A 16,562-nucleotide genomic window follows, 5' to 3' on the forward strand; every position below is an offset into this window, starting at 1 on the left:
ATGAATTTTAACTCTACTGCAACACTGATTTTTCTATCTCCTGTTAGTTAGAATTAAGCTGTATATTCACTTTTTCAATTAGTTTAGCACCAGCAAAGTTCATCCTGCATCCAAGATGATGTATTTCTTCTTCCCCCTTTATTGTACTGTCAGCATTTCTGCGATTATTAGGCCACATGTCATTTTAAGCTGTACTAGGATCAACTTCAAAGGTACACAAATGACAAGATCAGGTGAGGTTTTATTGTCAATTTTATTAAATACAACAAAATGACATTTTTCTTCCCTAACAGACCCAGTCTTTACAAAAACACTGTACTGGAATGTTCACTGATCAATAAGTGAGTAAAATTATGTCAAAGCAAAAACTGTAACACAATTATACAGAATTTACTGAGGCGTTCTCTCCTCCCTAGCATTCAGAACCAATCAAAATACAAATTTGTTTTCAAAAACAGTCTCTAAATATTTTGCTGGTTAACTGATATTTTCCTTTAGTTGTTAGGAACTCCAGCAGCTATATTTTACACCAACAGTTAGCCTACATCACACAGTCATACTAAATTAAACTGGATCCATTAGAATTTTCCAATTCTGAGTCATGTAATTTATATCAATAACAACATAGTAATATTTTTAAAGAACTACACCGGTTCTTCTGTACTAGGAATACTTTTGCATGAGAGTTTCTCACATCCATCCACAGGCACACAGTTTCTCTTCTCCAAATACTAGTTTGAATACATCAAAGAAAAAACAAATCCCAAACCTTAAATGGTAATATAAAATGATTGTTTTCTTGCATAACAAACAGAGTTTGTCTTATTTATTTTTACTAAATGCAGCAGAAATTTTGACTATTTCCCACTTCTTCTTTAAAACTGTCATATTTACTTTAAATGACAAATTTTAAGTAAATAATTTCAGACGTGCACAGAAGCTGTTCAATACACTTCCAAAGTAAAAGGAAATGTATTTTCAAAAAGATCTTTTAAGACGATTGTTCATAAACACAAATCTCTTTCACAGAAAGAATAATGTAACATGCTGATCTGAGATAGATGAAATACTTAGCTTAGTTTCCCAAAAACAGATCCAAGCCATTCGTTTCTACTACAGCAAGGAAAACAGACCAAAGATGAGCTCTAGTAGACAGTTTGCCTGTCGGCATCAGGGCACTGTATACCACTGTTCAGTTCTAGAATTACTGAGGTAAAATCCAAAATGAGTATCTAATGTCCTGCATAGAGATACCTAAAGTGAGATCAACAGAGCATAAAACAAAACTATACAGTTCTTTAGATGTGCATGCCTATTTATCTAAATTTAAAGTGTTTGAATTATGATGGCTCAGTAACATCCTTCAGCATTAAACATATAAACTCTGTTTGTCTATAATTATGAAAGAAAATCTTTCCAGAAGCTTTTTGGAAATTCTTAATGTTCAAGCGGCAAATACACATTGCTCCACTCTACTTGTCTCAGAACTACTACTACTACTACTACGAGAGCAATATCTATTAAAATAAGTTAGGTATTACTGAAAGTGTGGAATAAATTATTTGGTTTTGGAATGTAGAGGGACAGAATACAGGCAGACTGCAAATTTTCAGAATCCTTTACAGAATACAAGATCATACAAAAATTAGCAAATTTCACATGCTGATGAAATTCAGCCAGTATTGCAGATTTTGATTTAGTAGACTTTTGTTTTTTGTACTCAGCTGAGAGATTAAAGTATAATTTTGGGATGTGGAAACTTCAGCCCAATATGCTGAAGAACTACAACTCCCATCATACCTAACTTTGCCCAGGCCAGCTGTAGTTGAGGGGAACTAGACCTCAACAACAACTGGAGGGCCAGAGATTCCATAGCTGTAGTCTAATTAGAAAGTAATTTCAAACACATCAGCACAATCCAAATACTGCTTGTTTATATATAGTTTACATGGATGATTTAGTGCAATCTCAGAAAAAATGATTGACAAAACAGCCAAGATCCTGCATCAGGAAATGTATGTGTACCATCTTGTTACATTTCTAGCTATGTCTCTCTTGTAAGAAGCTAAAACACGGCAATAGCCACCTGCAACATGGTCATTTCCTTGTTGTCACAGGAAAGTGGGGGGAGGGAGAGAATCAGTAGGGAGACAAAAGCTATTTTCCTGCATCTGGAAGTCAGCAACAGGAATCTGCAGGACTTCTGGGCGTCCCCAGGAGATGCTGGGAAGTGACATCATTGGAGTGCATCTAGTTACAGGAAAACAACTAGGTATGTCCTTACAAACTCACACTCTCCAGCAACCTGGGAATAGACATGCTTTTTTGGGAGGGGTGGGGCAGCTGCACTGCTTACATGGTTGAGAGGGGATTTTGATCTTTGGGTGGTTGGAAGATAATTCCAATCTCAGTACTGGCCAAAAAGTGACTTGTGAGGGTGCAAGCCTCAGTCTGACTTATGCTAGTGTAATTAGCTAACAGGATGCTAGCTGGCATTTCTAATTCTGACGCCAATATATTTCCTTTACAAATTCACTATGGAGCAAGCCAATGTTTTGGGCACTGTGAGAGAGCCTAATGAACCTAGACCTCAGGCACTTACCACCACACCTGGCTCACCATAATACCAGAATCAGTAGTAAACCTCAAAACTGAGTTTAATAATTCATACCTGGCAAAGAATGTACAGTATTAATACATTCACATGAGAATGGATAACTTTGGCCCTCCAGATGTTGTTGTACTCTCTCATCAGTTCTAGTCAGCACAGACAATGGTTAGGGGCTTAAGGAAGCTGAGGTCCAACAAAATTGGGGAGGTTGTAACTCTTAATCTTGGATTTACAGGGTGAACAGGAATATTATCTTCAAATAATGCCAGCACTGAATCAGCACTCCATTTGCTGCTGGATTCACGGTATAAGTGACACATAAAAATTTAATCAGAATATCTAAACTGACACTTATAGCTGATACATAGTACATTTCACTGGATTCTATTGTGAAACTGAAAAACCCCAATAGAAAGATCTGTAAAGGCATAATAGTACTCCCAGTTTTAAAGTCTGACTATAGACATTACCTTTACTATAAGATAAGAATTTATCCCTGAAAAGTGCATGTATATGTTGCCTACTGATGATACATTGCACACATACCAAAGGCAGTTAAGAGATGTCAACTGTACCGTTGTTGCAGCAAAAATGAAATACTGTATCAATTCTATAGATTCCAATTTCACACAGCATCTTACAAAACATAAAATGTCACAAGTAACAAAAGGCAGCTCAGGCAGCCCACTTGCTGTATCGTTTTGGTTTCTTTCTTACCAACTGCAAGAGGCAAAGACCACAAAGTGAGTGCTAAACAAAGTGCCATCTCAACTAAAACACTCAAGTTCTTCTAGACAAAAAATTGAGTGTCCATTACATATTAACTTGTAAATTGTTGAAGAGATTTTTATAAGAGTCCTGAATTATCAAAATCTCATGTTGTACCTGAAATAGTGTAAGTGGCTATTTAAATACTAGATATACTTATAATGCACCTCATATAGTTTTTCCTATCATTCTATATTGTGCCTAATATAATCTTGCCTTTCAGTTCTACAACATTTTCTGTTTTCCTCCAAGATATAGTAAGAAGACTAGTAAACAAAACATTACACATATCGACTGTGTCTTGTATGTATGAAGATGCAAAGCTGCCCATAAATTCCTATTCATTTTTTGTCTTCTTGGTGGTCTACTATTTCAAAGGACAATTATCTTTACAATGCTTTCAATCATTCAGTATAAACATCTAAAGAACAAAGAGATATCAGCCTTGCATTTCACTGGTTTGTGCCAAACCCATGATGCTTCCTGTATTTAATAAGACACATGGCACTGAAAGTAGCCTCTCTGGAAAAAGGTTCAGTGTGAACAATGGACGTTGTTCAAGCTAAATCATCTACGTTCACCTCTGGAAGCTGTTTTCTCCAATAGCAGAATGAGCTGAATTCTGGGCATACAAAAGCAGAGTTCTGTTCTTTATTAAGAAGTGGAAACATATGTTCCACGAGTTCACTCAGTCTGTAATATCTGTGTTCAAAAATAAATAAGAATAGTTATTAATTATTCTCATTTTCAAATTCCATATTCAGCCTATTTTATAATGTAATTTCTACTCATTCATATGCTCCACTATGTTTAATGGGAATTACTGTCAGGTAAGTGTGCACAGGACCACAGCCATAACCTAGTCATCTGAGTCTGGTTCCGAGCATACTTGCATGAAAAGAAGCCCTTCAAAGTATACATAATTCCACTCAACAATGTCTAGTCACAATACTAGAATGCTGGTTACTGTCATTTTAGTCAATTTACTGTTTTACACAGGATTTTACATATTTTCTTTAAAATCTGAATTACACAGCATTCCTATACAAATGATTAAAACAGCTTCTCTTTGCTTCAAAGAGATACTTACGTAGATTTGTTTCCCTTTGTTTGTTCCTGAATTAATTCACCCTTTGGGTTGACTGTGAATATTCTACAATCTGGAACTCCAACTTTCATGTAGGCGTACACGTCCTGAATGCCACAAAATATAACATCATTTCATTTTAATCAAGAGACTTTGTCACCCATTTTTAATCTCGCTGACACTACATCATAAAATGTAGAAGTGAAAAGAAGTTTTTCTTCCATAAACCTCTTTAAGTCAAAATACCTTAAAATTAAAACCTATGTATTTACTTCATATCTCCCAGCCATAATAGAAACAGTTTCTCTATTGGAAAAGGTAGCTTGGGAAAGCATCACCACCTGCTAAGTCCAGTATCCAAGTAGAAAGAGCCTTGTTCAGGACTCCTACCCTTTTCTTTGTTTGATATAAGCTATAAAGGACAAATAGACCAAATGAAAAAGAAGGAGAAGCCAAAAGAAAACTAAAGTTGCTAGAGACTGTGGTGTGATTTCTCACACAGGCCTGAAGTATCCTAGCCTGTCAGATTACTTATGAAATCTGTAATAATTAAAAAAAAAAAAAACAAACACCTATATTCCCATTTAGCATTTCTTTTGCTTGCTTTACCATGATGAAGACTTACATTAGGTCTGTTCCCAAAAGCAGCATAGAAGGGCTGTTCACATGGTCCAAACAAGTTCTTGATATCATTTAGACACTCAATTTTAAATTTCTCTGGCTTCTTTTCTATCACTTCCCTGGGGAAAAAGAATACAGATATATAGGAAAATAGTTCCAGGCACTTTTTCTTTTTTGAAAAAGGCAGATTAATACTTTTTTAATGATAAATCAGCCCTTTCCAGGAAGGCCAAAGGCTATTTAAACATGGTGTAAAAACAGCTAGGCACTGAGGGTGCTCATAATAAATCAGTGAAACTATTTATTTAATGTCCTTTTAATTCCCCTTTCAGCACTTAACTACTTGCAACTTCTGGCTACCTTCTTGCATTAATCTGGAAGGATAAGCCATAGCTCAGTGAAAGAGCACACATATTAAATGGTTCAATCCCTGATATCTCCAGTTCATCTATGTCACATGTATTATAATACGTGTTTCACGTGTATTGTCTTTTGGTAATCTTTACAACCCTGTAAACAAAAAGCCTATACACAATTCCCATACCTCCCCACCAAATACAGTGTGGAGAGGTTTTTTTCTCTAGGCTTGTTAGAGAGCTGGTGACAAAGTCAAATTACTTCCATCTTCTAGTGATCATGCTAAAACAAGAATACAAGAAGCACTTTGTAGGTTCAGACCAGGGTCCAGCAAAGACTACACAGTCCTCAAATGGACCATGATATACCATCTGTCCACTCCTGTTCTAGACTAATTTTTGTATTCAGTATGTCATTGTGACCACCACATTACACAGAGTTTTTCTCCTGTTTTATCCTAAATAATTTGAGGCTTTTCTTCCCTCAGAACTATTTCTCTAACTATTGGTCCTCCTACTTTTTTCAGTTTCTTTAATATTAAGTGTTTCTAATTTTCTTAGTAGCTACTATTTTGTGAACAAGAAGAGAATAACTTTTATTTACAGAAATAACGTGTGATGCTATCTCTTTTGGTAGTTATTTCTCAAAGTGTGTGGTTACAACATGTATTTCACTTAACTTGTTTCAAATGGACTCTGTTCTAGTTCAGTCAATAACTTGTTACACTTCAATTGTGTTTTAGTTCTTTACACATACCTTCCACTAAAGCTCATTCACTGGGATTATAAATCCTATGAAACTCTACCTTTATTCATAAGTTACAATTCCTCGGAATAAGGCGGATATGAGCTTTCCCTTTACTGGCTCTCCACTTCCCCCAAAAGGTAAAGCACTTGTCCCTCCATATTTGTTAGGGTTAGGGGCACAAGACCCCCATTAATATGGAAAGGCCACAAATAACAAAAACACCATGTTTTTAGCTGAGAGGACACCTCTTTAGGAATCTCTAGGTCCTCCAGTGCAACTCTGTGGTCAACGTCCGACAGACACTGACCACAGAATTGCACTGGAGGAGCTACAAATGCCTAGTAGAATATTCTCTCTAGGAATCTCTAGGTCTTTCAGTGCAACTTCTAGTTAAAGTTGACCACAGAGATGCACTGGAGGACCTAGATATTCCTCAAGTGAACATATTAATCAAATCTGCAAATATCAAAGCCACAAATATGGGGGATGAGTGTATTCTGAACTGATTTCACAGGACTTCCTTTGTCCTTTTTAAATCCCTTTCTCCTTATATGGGAGTCTGAATCCCATTCAGGCTGAAACTTTATTTCCAACTACCCTCCTGGCAGTTCTAAGACACACTCATCCTTCTTAACAGCTTCTCTTCCTTTTATAGCCATTCATCAGGCAGGCCCACACCTTTTTGCCAGCCTGACTCCAACTGGTTGTTGTGAACAATCCATTTTGCCAGTGTTTCTCCACAGTCAGGAATTTGTTTGTTTTTAATTCAATGCTACATTTGACAGGAGCATCACGTAATATGCAATTGTACAACCAAATCATCACTGGTGTCAAAAGTAGTTATTTCATTCAGTTCCTTACATGATATTGTACAATCAGTTATAAAGATGCTAAGATATACTTTGTTTACATTTAGCTTACATACCTATGAAAAGCAGAAAATAAACTGCTAGGAGACAACATCAATGGACCCTTGGGCAAGATTGTTCCTTTGTCATTGACCCAGTGCAAGTATCCTCTTGTCATATCTGCCATTCCAATTGCACGAGCAGAGCAATACAGAAATTTATAGCCATTCCTAAGAAATAATAGAATGCTTAGCTGGTGTATTAAGTCAGAAACATCTCTGTGATGAGGTTAACTTTTAAAACATTAAAATACCAGATCAAGCTGGATTTATGAAGATTGAACAACCCATCAGGCTGCATTAAACCTTTTAAAACCATTACTCTCTCTCTCTCTCCCTCTCTCTCTCTCAGCTAGCATGAGAAGAAAAAGAAACCTAGCTAGCTTTCTTTCAGATCATTTGAGTGACATTTTCTTCTTTTCAACTTGCAAATTCAACATCTGACTCATGCTTGCTTATGTTGTTAACATAAGAATCATAGCAGAACTGCCTTAAAACTTCCAACATATTTCTATATGGATAACTTTTACATCTGAACTGCTTTGCTTACTCTACAGTAAAGAACTTTAACATACATCTTTCATCAGCCCAAACCATGAAAATATGTAAACATTAAGTTCAGGCTTATAGCTATTGTCATGTACCATAAATCTTTCATAAGCAATATACTCACTCATTAATAGCATGATAGAGTTTTGCAATACCCTGATGAGTCCAATCTTTGCCAAGCTGTGGGAGAATTTGTCCTAAAGCATCAGACCTAAACCAGGAAAAGTTAGAAATAGAACAGTGTGAACAAACATTTTAATTGAACAGAGTAAGAACAGCTAATGCCAGTTGACAGAGCAGTGACGAAGAGCTCACTGCACAAAAGACAGGATACCAGTCTATCTAATAAATAAAATTAATATTCTATTCAAGATACACCTACCATATTTCTTTTTCTAATTAAACACTTTCCTTCTCTTGCTTATACTGTTAGCTATAAAATATAAAACTTTGCACAGAAGTAGCTGCGAGGTAGGAACAGAAGAATTTAAGTCAAATTACTTGGTTTTAGCACAAAATCTTACAGTAGGGTATGATGGACTGCAGGACAAATGCCCAGCATATAACTGGCCAATCACACCCTTTGAATACTGTGAAGGGATGCTGAAAGAGAAGGATCTAAAATGAGGAGGCTTGGTTGTTTAACCATCAGATAGAGAAGGAGTCCAAATGAGATAGGGAATATGGTTGATCTTACTGAGTTGACAACTAGGGAGGAGAAGTTGGTGGTTAAGTATCTGAAGGGAGAGTATGGAGAGTGTTAAACAGAAACAGTTTTTTACATTACAATAAGTACTGAGTGAACCTACAAGCTTGATACCATCAGCAGCTTTTGATTCAGTAAACTGTTGTTGTTCTTTACATCTCTGTCTGATTGTTGAATGTTTTAGAGGAAATTGGTCATGCATATACAAAACCAAACCTAGCACAGAACATATTCATGGGTCCAATGTTTAGTCAGCTCAGGGCCTTCAAATAATAAAGCCAGGGAGTGGTTTAAAGGGTTTAGAGACAAGATGAGAGATGGGAGCCCAGGGTCAGTGTCTGTGTGAGTAACCTGATCAGGCTGATTATAGAGATTATTCTACATAAATTAGTTTAACACAACAATGCAATGATTCAATAGAGTAAAACTAAACTGTAGCTTACTTAGTTATTGTGCCATCAATATCAGAAATAATTATTTTGTCATTCCAGTTCCACAGATATATTGTCCCTGCACAACGGCAGGTTCCTTGATACTGGGTTGTAATGCTGAACACAACATCATTTGGTCCATCTCTGAGCTTCAGTTTCTCCTTTAAAATAAAAAGAAACAATAATGTTAACAACAACAAGACGTTTTTAGTTTCTTTCCAAAATACTTCCTATGCTGATGCTAAAATTAAAACATTCAGATAATACATTGAATATTTCAAGCTGGCACCATTTCCAGATCTTCGTGCAATAATTGTAAAAGATGTTTAGAAAATCTACCATCTATAAACAATATGCTAAAGGTGGTAAGGGAAGCAATCACTTAATGGTGAGACCTGAATAGTGAGCACACAGGAATGACACAAGTCACATCTCAGGATTGTACCAGCACCTGCCTTCTCCAGATTAAATGAACCACCACATCCAACACTAGGGTGGAAGCAGAACCAATTTATTCTATTTTATGAGATGCATTCATGAGGCAAGGGTACCAAGCATGCAAGCCAGTAACATTTGACCAAAATAAAAGTTAATACACATTTAAAACTGAAGTGTCTATCACACTAAAACCTGGATTTATTCTATTTGCTTTCCAGGGCACTAGGAACATTATGAATCTTCTAAAATTATTTTCTACTTTCTAGTTATTTCACTTAGCATAAGATGACAGCTGTTACATGCTAACCTTAACAAATATAAATCCTTGGCCCGTTACAGACCGCCCAAAAGGGGCGGTCTTGGGCCGCTGCCGGTTGCAGCGCGGAGGAGTCGCAGCAGCCAAACTGTGCGACTCCTCCGCGCTGCAAAGAAGGAGCGCGAAAATCGCGCTCCTTCCGGCAACCCGGAAGAGACGACGCAAGTGCCAAAGCGCGCACTCGCGTTACTTCCGGGCCGCGACGTGTGGACGCAGAGCATCCATTACATCAAAATGGCGGCGGCCGTGTGGAACAGCCGCCGCCATTTGTTACGGACTCTGTCCATAACAGGGTAAGGGGCGTCTGGAAGAGACGCCCCTTTTTCAAAATGGGACGTCCTAAGGACATCCCTTATGGCGGTCTGTAACCCGCCCATGAGTCAAATGATAAGGTAGATCAAATGATGTATCACTATTACCACTTCAAAGTAATTACCAACTTAACAATGGGATAAAACATTATTTCCCTCAGCCAAAACATACTTTTAAAAAACATATAGTTGTTGCTATAATTTTGTTATAATGTGTTTTTGATAGTTTTATGCCTATTTTCCTATAATCTGTGCCTATCATCAGAAACATGATTTTTATCAACGATTTCCTATCACTCAGATCCAAATTATGGAACTAAAGAAACATATTTCTGTTTTCATCCTGGAGAGAAGTGACCAGTGGGGTACCACAGGGTTCTGTCCTAGGCCCAGTGCTATCTAATATCTTTGGATGATAGAATTAGGGGTATACTTATAAAATTTGCAGATGACACCAAATTAGGAAGAGTAGCTAACACCTCAGAGGACATGACCAAAATTCAAAATGACCTGAATAAACTGGAAAGTTGGGCCAAAGCTAACAAAATGATATTCAACACAGAAAAATGTAAGGTACTGCAATTAGGACAGAAAAACGAAATGCATAGATATAGGATGGAGGACCCTGGCTTAAGGAGACTATGTGTGAAAGGGATCTAGGAGTCCAAGTAGACCACAAGTTGAACATGAGTCAACAGTGTGATGAGGCAGCTAAAATGGCCAATGTAATTTTAGGCTGCATCAATAGAAGTATAGTGTCTTTGGTCAGGCCCCTGGGATATTGTGTTCAGTTCTGGGTACCACAATTTAAAAAGGATGTTGAGAAACTGGAGCGTGTCCAAAGGAAGGTGACTAAAATGGTGAAGGGTCTGGATACCATGCCCTATTTGGAATGACTTAGGGAGCTGGGGATATTTAGCCTGGAGAAAAGGTTAAGGGGTGATATGATAGCCCTGTTTAAATACTTGAAGGATGTCATATTGAGGAGGGAGCTGACTTGTTTTCTGCTGCTCCAGAGACTAGGACCTGGAGCAAAGGATGCAAGCTACAAGAAAAGAGATTCCAGCTCAACATTAGGAGGAACTTCCTGACAGTAAGGGCTGTTCGACAGTGGAACAAACTCCCTCGGCGTGTACTGGAGTCTCCTTCCTTGGAGGTCTTTAAGCAGAGGCTGGATGGCCATCTGTCGGGGATGCTTTGACTGAGAGTTCTTGCATGGCAGGGGGTTGGACTGGATGGCCCTTGTGGTCTCTTCCAACTCTACAATTATATGATCTATATCGGTGTAGAAAGATTTCTTTGGAGTTGCAAAAATTGCCCTATCAATTCCAGTATTCAATTATCCTAGAAACACCACTATTTGTTCTTGTTCTTGTTTTCTCTCTCTCTGAAAGTTTTATTGAATTAGATACAGAATTACTTAAAATTATGAGGGCACTTAAAAGAACCAATCACTTACAATTTGATCTGAAGACAACCTAAGAGACTTTTTATAAGAAGTCGTATTTCCGTGGCTTGTATGTTCAAGTGAAGAATCTATTTTTAAGGATTCTTTCAGTTCTTGTGATCCTTCATCATCAGTAGAAGAATCATCATTTAAAGGCCTAACATGACATTAAAATAACAACATATCAGACACTTCAGAAACAATTTAAATATATTTTCATACATTCTATGACATGCAGGACTCTTTCTGAATAAAACTTGAAAGATAAGCATATTTCCCAGCTTGAGTTTAGGGTGGCAATGAAAGCAAAAATGCTGTTTCCCTTCATTATGAAAACAGGTGCCTATATGCCTTTGTAATCAATTTAGCCTTAGACACAATGGGCAGAGAGGATTTTAACTTTTGAAATTAATTTTTATTTATTTTCTTGTTTAGATTAAATTTTATTAACATTTAGAGAGAACAATGTAATGTACAATCAAAGTAATAAACAATCAAAGACAAAGAAACAGAAATAATGAAAAAAGGAGAAAAAGAAAAAAGAGATACAACTAATATGCAGTAGGTCCTTGGCCTGTCCCCCTCCCCAGCCTGACAGTAATTAAAAGAAAAGGGGAGGGGGGAATTTACCTTTACACTTTTAATTATATAATCCTACTAAAATTACTATATCCATAGCCAATGATTATTACATCATTATATTACTTATTGCTCAAAAAATCCATACATTGTTTCCAACATTTCCAATAAGCTTTCAGTTAGCTTATCCTTTAGACCTCACATTAATTTGGCTGCTCAGCAACCTTAAAAATCCATTCTTCCATCGTCAGTCCTTTAGTCCAAGTTAGAGCAAACAATATTCTTGCTGCTGTTGTCATGTACTGAAGAAGTGATCCATATTTACTACCCAGTTTTTTTATTCAGTTAATAATAATTAACTTACTTAATTATAAGTTAATATTCTTTCACTGCTTCCTTCTTTTAATACTTTCCTATTATTCCTTTCTCACACTAAGTCAGACTATTGGTCTATCTACAATGACTGCCAACAACTCTTCAATGTCTCAGGGATTTTCTCAGTGATACCTAGAAACACCAGAAACTTTCGGTATTAAGTGAATATGCATTACCACTAGGCCATAACCCTTTCTCAAATTATTCAGTAGCAGATTTCTATGCTATTGACCAGGGGTCAGCAACCTCCAGCCCACGGAGGCCTTTAAGTCGGCCCCTGGCTCCTCCTGCCGCCACCGCCGCCGGTTGCGGCTTTTGCCCGCTATGGGCGCCATCATTGGGGGGAATGGCGGCGAAATCTCACGCGACCTTCCCGGAGGTCGCACAAGATTTCGCCGCCATTTTCCCCCCCAAAATGGCGGCGCCCAGGGCTCCGACGGCAGCAGTGGGCCTCTGGGAGGCCCGTTGCCTTCACTGGGGCCCTCCAGGAGGGCTCTTGCGACGGCAGCAGGCCTCTCAGAGGCCCGTTGCCTTCGCTGGGGTCCTCCAGGGGGGCTCCAGCGGCGGCAGCGGGCCCCTGGGAAGCCCGTTGCCTTCGCTGAGGCCTCCAGGAGGGCTCCGACGGCGGCAGCGGGCCCCTGGGAGGCCCATTGCCGTCGCTGGGGCCCTCCAGGAGGGCTCCGACGGTGGCAGCGGGCCCCTGGGAGGCCAGTTGCCGTCGCTGGGGCCCTCCTGGAGGGCTCCTGCGGCAGCAGCGGGCCTCTGGCGTCAGGGGCCAGCAAAGACGGGGAGGCCTCCAGCGCTGGCGGTCCCCACCGGCTCTTTCCCGGCCTCTGACGGGGCCTGGGGCCCCGTCAGGGGCCGGCAAAGAGGAGGTGGCCTGGCCCCTGGGGGTGGAAACTCCGACCCAGGGTGGAAGCTCCGCCCCGGCACGCGGCCCCTCCGCCGGGGGTGGAAGCTCCACCCCCCCGGCTTTGGCCCCCCAGTTGTCTGAGGGACAGCAACCCGGCCCCCGGCTCAAAAAGGTTGCCTACCCCTGCTATTGACTCTAAAAACAAAATGCTTCAAAATAAACATACCGACTTTCAACTTCTTCCTTTGCACTGGCTGATGAGTCATTTTTTGGAGCTTCAGATTTCCCTTCCTTTGCCTCTGGAAGCTAATATATGAAAAGCACATTGAGACCACATCAGCATAGGACAGCATTTAGTACTGCCACCTGAACAGAAAGAAAACCTGCAGTATTTCTGACTGACATGTCAATCTAGTTCCAAAAAACAAACAAAACAAAACAAAACCCCAGCAGTACTTACTGATCAATTATTTGAAATCTACTTCAGGGCCAGTGATTTCATTCATCATACTTCACAAAACTTAACTCTTTATTCGCGTAAGATGAAACTGCATGTATAATTAATTGCTAAACCAAAACCAGCTTGCAACACTTATTGAACAGGCTGCCAGGTTATTGTGCAAATAACAAGTTATGAATTAATATAGAAAAATAAACCATTCTGTTCCTTAGCCAAAATAAGTTTTTAATAGTTTATGCAGAAAAAGATTTTTTTTAAAAAAAGAAAAATAGATTATACAAATATATTTCTTTTCTAGAACAGGATCAGCATTACTTGACAGCAGTCTTGTATTAAAACTGTAGCAGTCTTGTATTAAAATTGTTGGTTTTAACTTGATACGTTTATATTAGAGAGGTGACAGATAAAAACAATTAAATAAAATTATTATTATTATTATTATTATTATTATTATTATTATTATTAGGTCTTTATGCAATAAAGAACTAGATTTTAAAAAAGACTCATGAGCTTCTCACACCACATTTCGATGGGTATCATGTCAAAATATGTTATTCTAAGAATTTCCCTTTTCCAGCTCCACATTATTGGCTATAAAGTACTGTCATTATAAGATGACATATGTACAATTTGAGTTCTACAAGGAAGAGGGAAAGAATTCTGCTTTGTTACTTCATTAGAAAAAAATCAGAACAGCTTCAAGACAATATAATCAAGTATTTAAACTGAGTTAAATTACACTTGATCACTAACTGCCAACGATTTGATAAGCATAGAGAAAATAAGTTTTCAGAAAGGCAATTGTGAAATGTTTCACATATAACAATTAAAGCTTCCCAAACAACAGCTTAAGAATTCAGAAATGAGTGTTCTCTCCTCTTTTTTTCTCCTGGCTTCAGTATGGCAATCTTGAATCTCTTTAAACCACAGTTCATCTTTAAGTCTAAATCATTGAACTATGGTTCAAAGACAGTTAACTAACTAGGATCTTAAGCCAGGATCACAATGTGTTTAAGGTTCTAGTCAGGAAACCACCATTCAGCCACAATTTCCTCTTCTGGACTGAAATCAGCACACAATGAGTACACAGAACAAGAGTATGAAAGCCCAACGCTAATTTTTGGCTTAATATCTTAAGAGAATAAATTATGACTGATAAACCTGGGGATGCTACATCTGACCTGACACAGTACCATAAGCTGAGAAGTTCATGTTACCTGTTTAATCAAGCTGTCCTTCTTACGCCAGAACCACCATCTCCCAGATTTTTTGGGCATTTTATCTTTAATCCAAGATTCAACTGTAGCCTAAACACATCAACATTTAGTGTGAATACACAAGTTTGTCTTCTTGTTGAAAACTGCTTGTACAGTATTGCATACATGCATGTTTGATCATACTGAACTTCTGAAATGTGCCTGTCTTCTTATTTCAGCTCAACAAACTACTAAAATGGGAGAGGTATACCTAAACTGGTGAAGCTTTCCCCAGTATGGAATCTTCTCCAGAAAGCAGCTAATGTTACCTGCTTCTATCAGAACCACTCCATTAAAGCACGTTACAAGATATCTTTGTCAAACCAGTGCCTGCCACTCCTTTTTTATGGAGTACTCTGATTTTGTAGTTGTTTCCTTTTCCAGTTCACTGGATGACCAGTAATAGGAGCCAAATCACAATAATAGCAAGAAAATACACTAGCAAGAAAATACCAGCAATGGGGAAGACTGAGGTGGGGATGACAAATTCCTTTCACACACACATGCAACCCCATTCATTTTCATCCATCCATCCTTACTACTAATTTACACACATCTACAGTAAGCCCTCCCCATTCTTTCTCCATCTCACCCAATAATTCTGCTTAGGAAAAAAGGTCCTATTCATGCAGATGGAATCTTTTTTCCTAAATGTAACTGCTGCATCATGCAGGTATACAATTTTCAGAGGGAGTGTACGGTGTCAGTTGTATCTTATTCTGTGTCATTTGCAATGCTTTTCCCCTCACAAAATAAGGAGATGCACCAAATACATGTTATAAGGCACAACCTAAATTTGCACACCATATCACCTCAACTCCTGCTTCCATTGTGACTCTGCTGTGAGAAGAGAGCATGACCTTTGCTATTCTACTCTGCCCCTATGGTTGATCAAAGCTGGTGACTGCAGTATTTACTGTCATGGAATTACCTGTGGCAAGCTCTTTTGGAACACTTGCAAGCTGAGAATCATGGGAGCAGCCAATGCCCAATTATAATACCTGTTATACAGAGAACAGCTTTTTTAAAAGTATGGCTCTAGTACAAAACATATTCTCAGTAGAAGTATGGTAACTATGTTAAACACAGATGAGTGCCTTAGTTGTGATAGTCTTTTCTAATTCCTTTGGCAGATTTGATAAAGTGTAACTACTGCAGGACAACATTTGCAAATTGGCAAAAATTATTCACAAAAGTTAAATTATTATGAAACACTGTAGCAAAAGAAATAGAAGAGTCAGGGAATATTACCTGTTATATATCCTTATTACCAGATTAGGGCTGTCTATAAGTCCTGGGTTTTCAGCAAATTCATGGTAAGTAATGATATGCTCCATAAATTTTTCTGCAATACAAAGAGATTGTATCAGTTGATTAAAATGTTTTGCTCCTGTTTACAAACAATGACTTAATCTACTTCTTGTTATAGTAACTGTACCATTACAGGCTATTTACAAGTGGATTGATCTAAATTAAATATTTATATTCTGTCCAGATATTAAAAAGCCTATACATACTGCCACCTGCTGAATATATTTCCTAGTACCTTCCAATTCAAATTCAAACAGTCTCACATAAACTCTTTGAAGGCAATAACGAGGAAAGTTGGCATAAAAGCCTGAAAAGTAGCTTTCAACAAAAAAGAAAATAAACAGCCACTTGGAATTAAGCTAGAAGTGGAAAAAACAGGAATGGAGTTCTCTGTCCTGTTACTGATCTCCTTGAAAAGCAGAATATTCTTCT

The 16,562-nt window shown here is 38.2% G+C and overlaps 1 protein-coding gene across 2 annotated transcripts in view; it reads right to left on the reverse strand.

The window, feature by feature from the left end:
• Window positions 1-234: 234 nt before the first annotated feature.
• Window positions 235-16,562, reverse strand: part of LOC121917292 (phosphatidate phosphatase LPIN2-like) — a 53,051-nt gene continuing 36,723 nt past the window's right edge. For both annotated transcript variants that reach the window (XM_042443109.1, XM_042443108.1), the window contains 11 exons: window positions 16,071-16,164; window positions 15,751-15,820; window positions 14,781-14,870; window positions 13,330-13,409; window positions 11,309-11,453; window positions 8,797-8,945; window positions 7,772-7,858; window positions 7,117-7,269; window positions 5,092-5,206; window positions 4,470-4,573; window positions 235-4,081 (listed from right to left, as the gene is read on the reverse strand). In XM_042443109.1, coding sequence (XP_042299043.1) covers window positions 3,937-4,081; window positions 4,470-4,573; window positions 5,092-5,206; window positions 7,117-7,269; window positions 7,772-7,858; window positions 8,797-8,945; window positions 11,309-11,453; window positions 13,330-13,409; window positions 14,781-14,870; window positions 15,751-15,820; window positions 16,071-16,164 — 1,232 coding nt within the window. In that variant the 3' untranslated portion in view covers window positions 235-3,936. The remainder of the gene's footprint in view (window positions 4,082-4,469; window positions 4,574-5,091; window positions 5,207-7,116; window positions 7,270-7,771; window positions 7,859-8,796; window positions 8,946-11,308; window positions 11,454-13,329; window positions 13,410-14,780; window positions 14,871-15,750; window positions 15,821-16,070; window positions 16,165-16,562) is intronic.

Source organism: Sceloporus undulatus, unplaced genomic scaffold (assembly GCF_019175285.1).
Source record: "Sceloporus undulatus isolate JIND9_A2432 ecotype Alabama unplaced genomic scaffold, SceUnd_v1.1 scaffold_14, whole genome shotgun sequence".
Classification (NCBI taxonomy): domain Eukaryota; kingdom Metazoa; phylum Chordata; class Lepidosauria; order Squamata; family Phrynosomatidae; genus Sceloporus; species Sceloporus undulatus.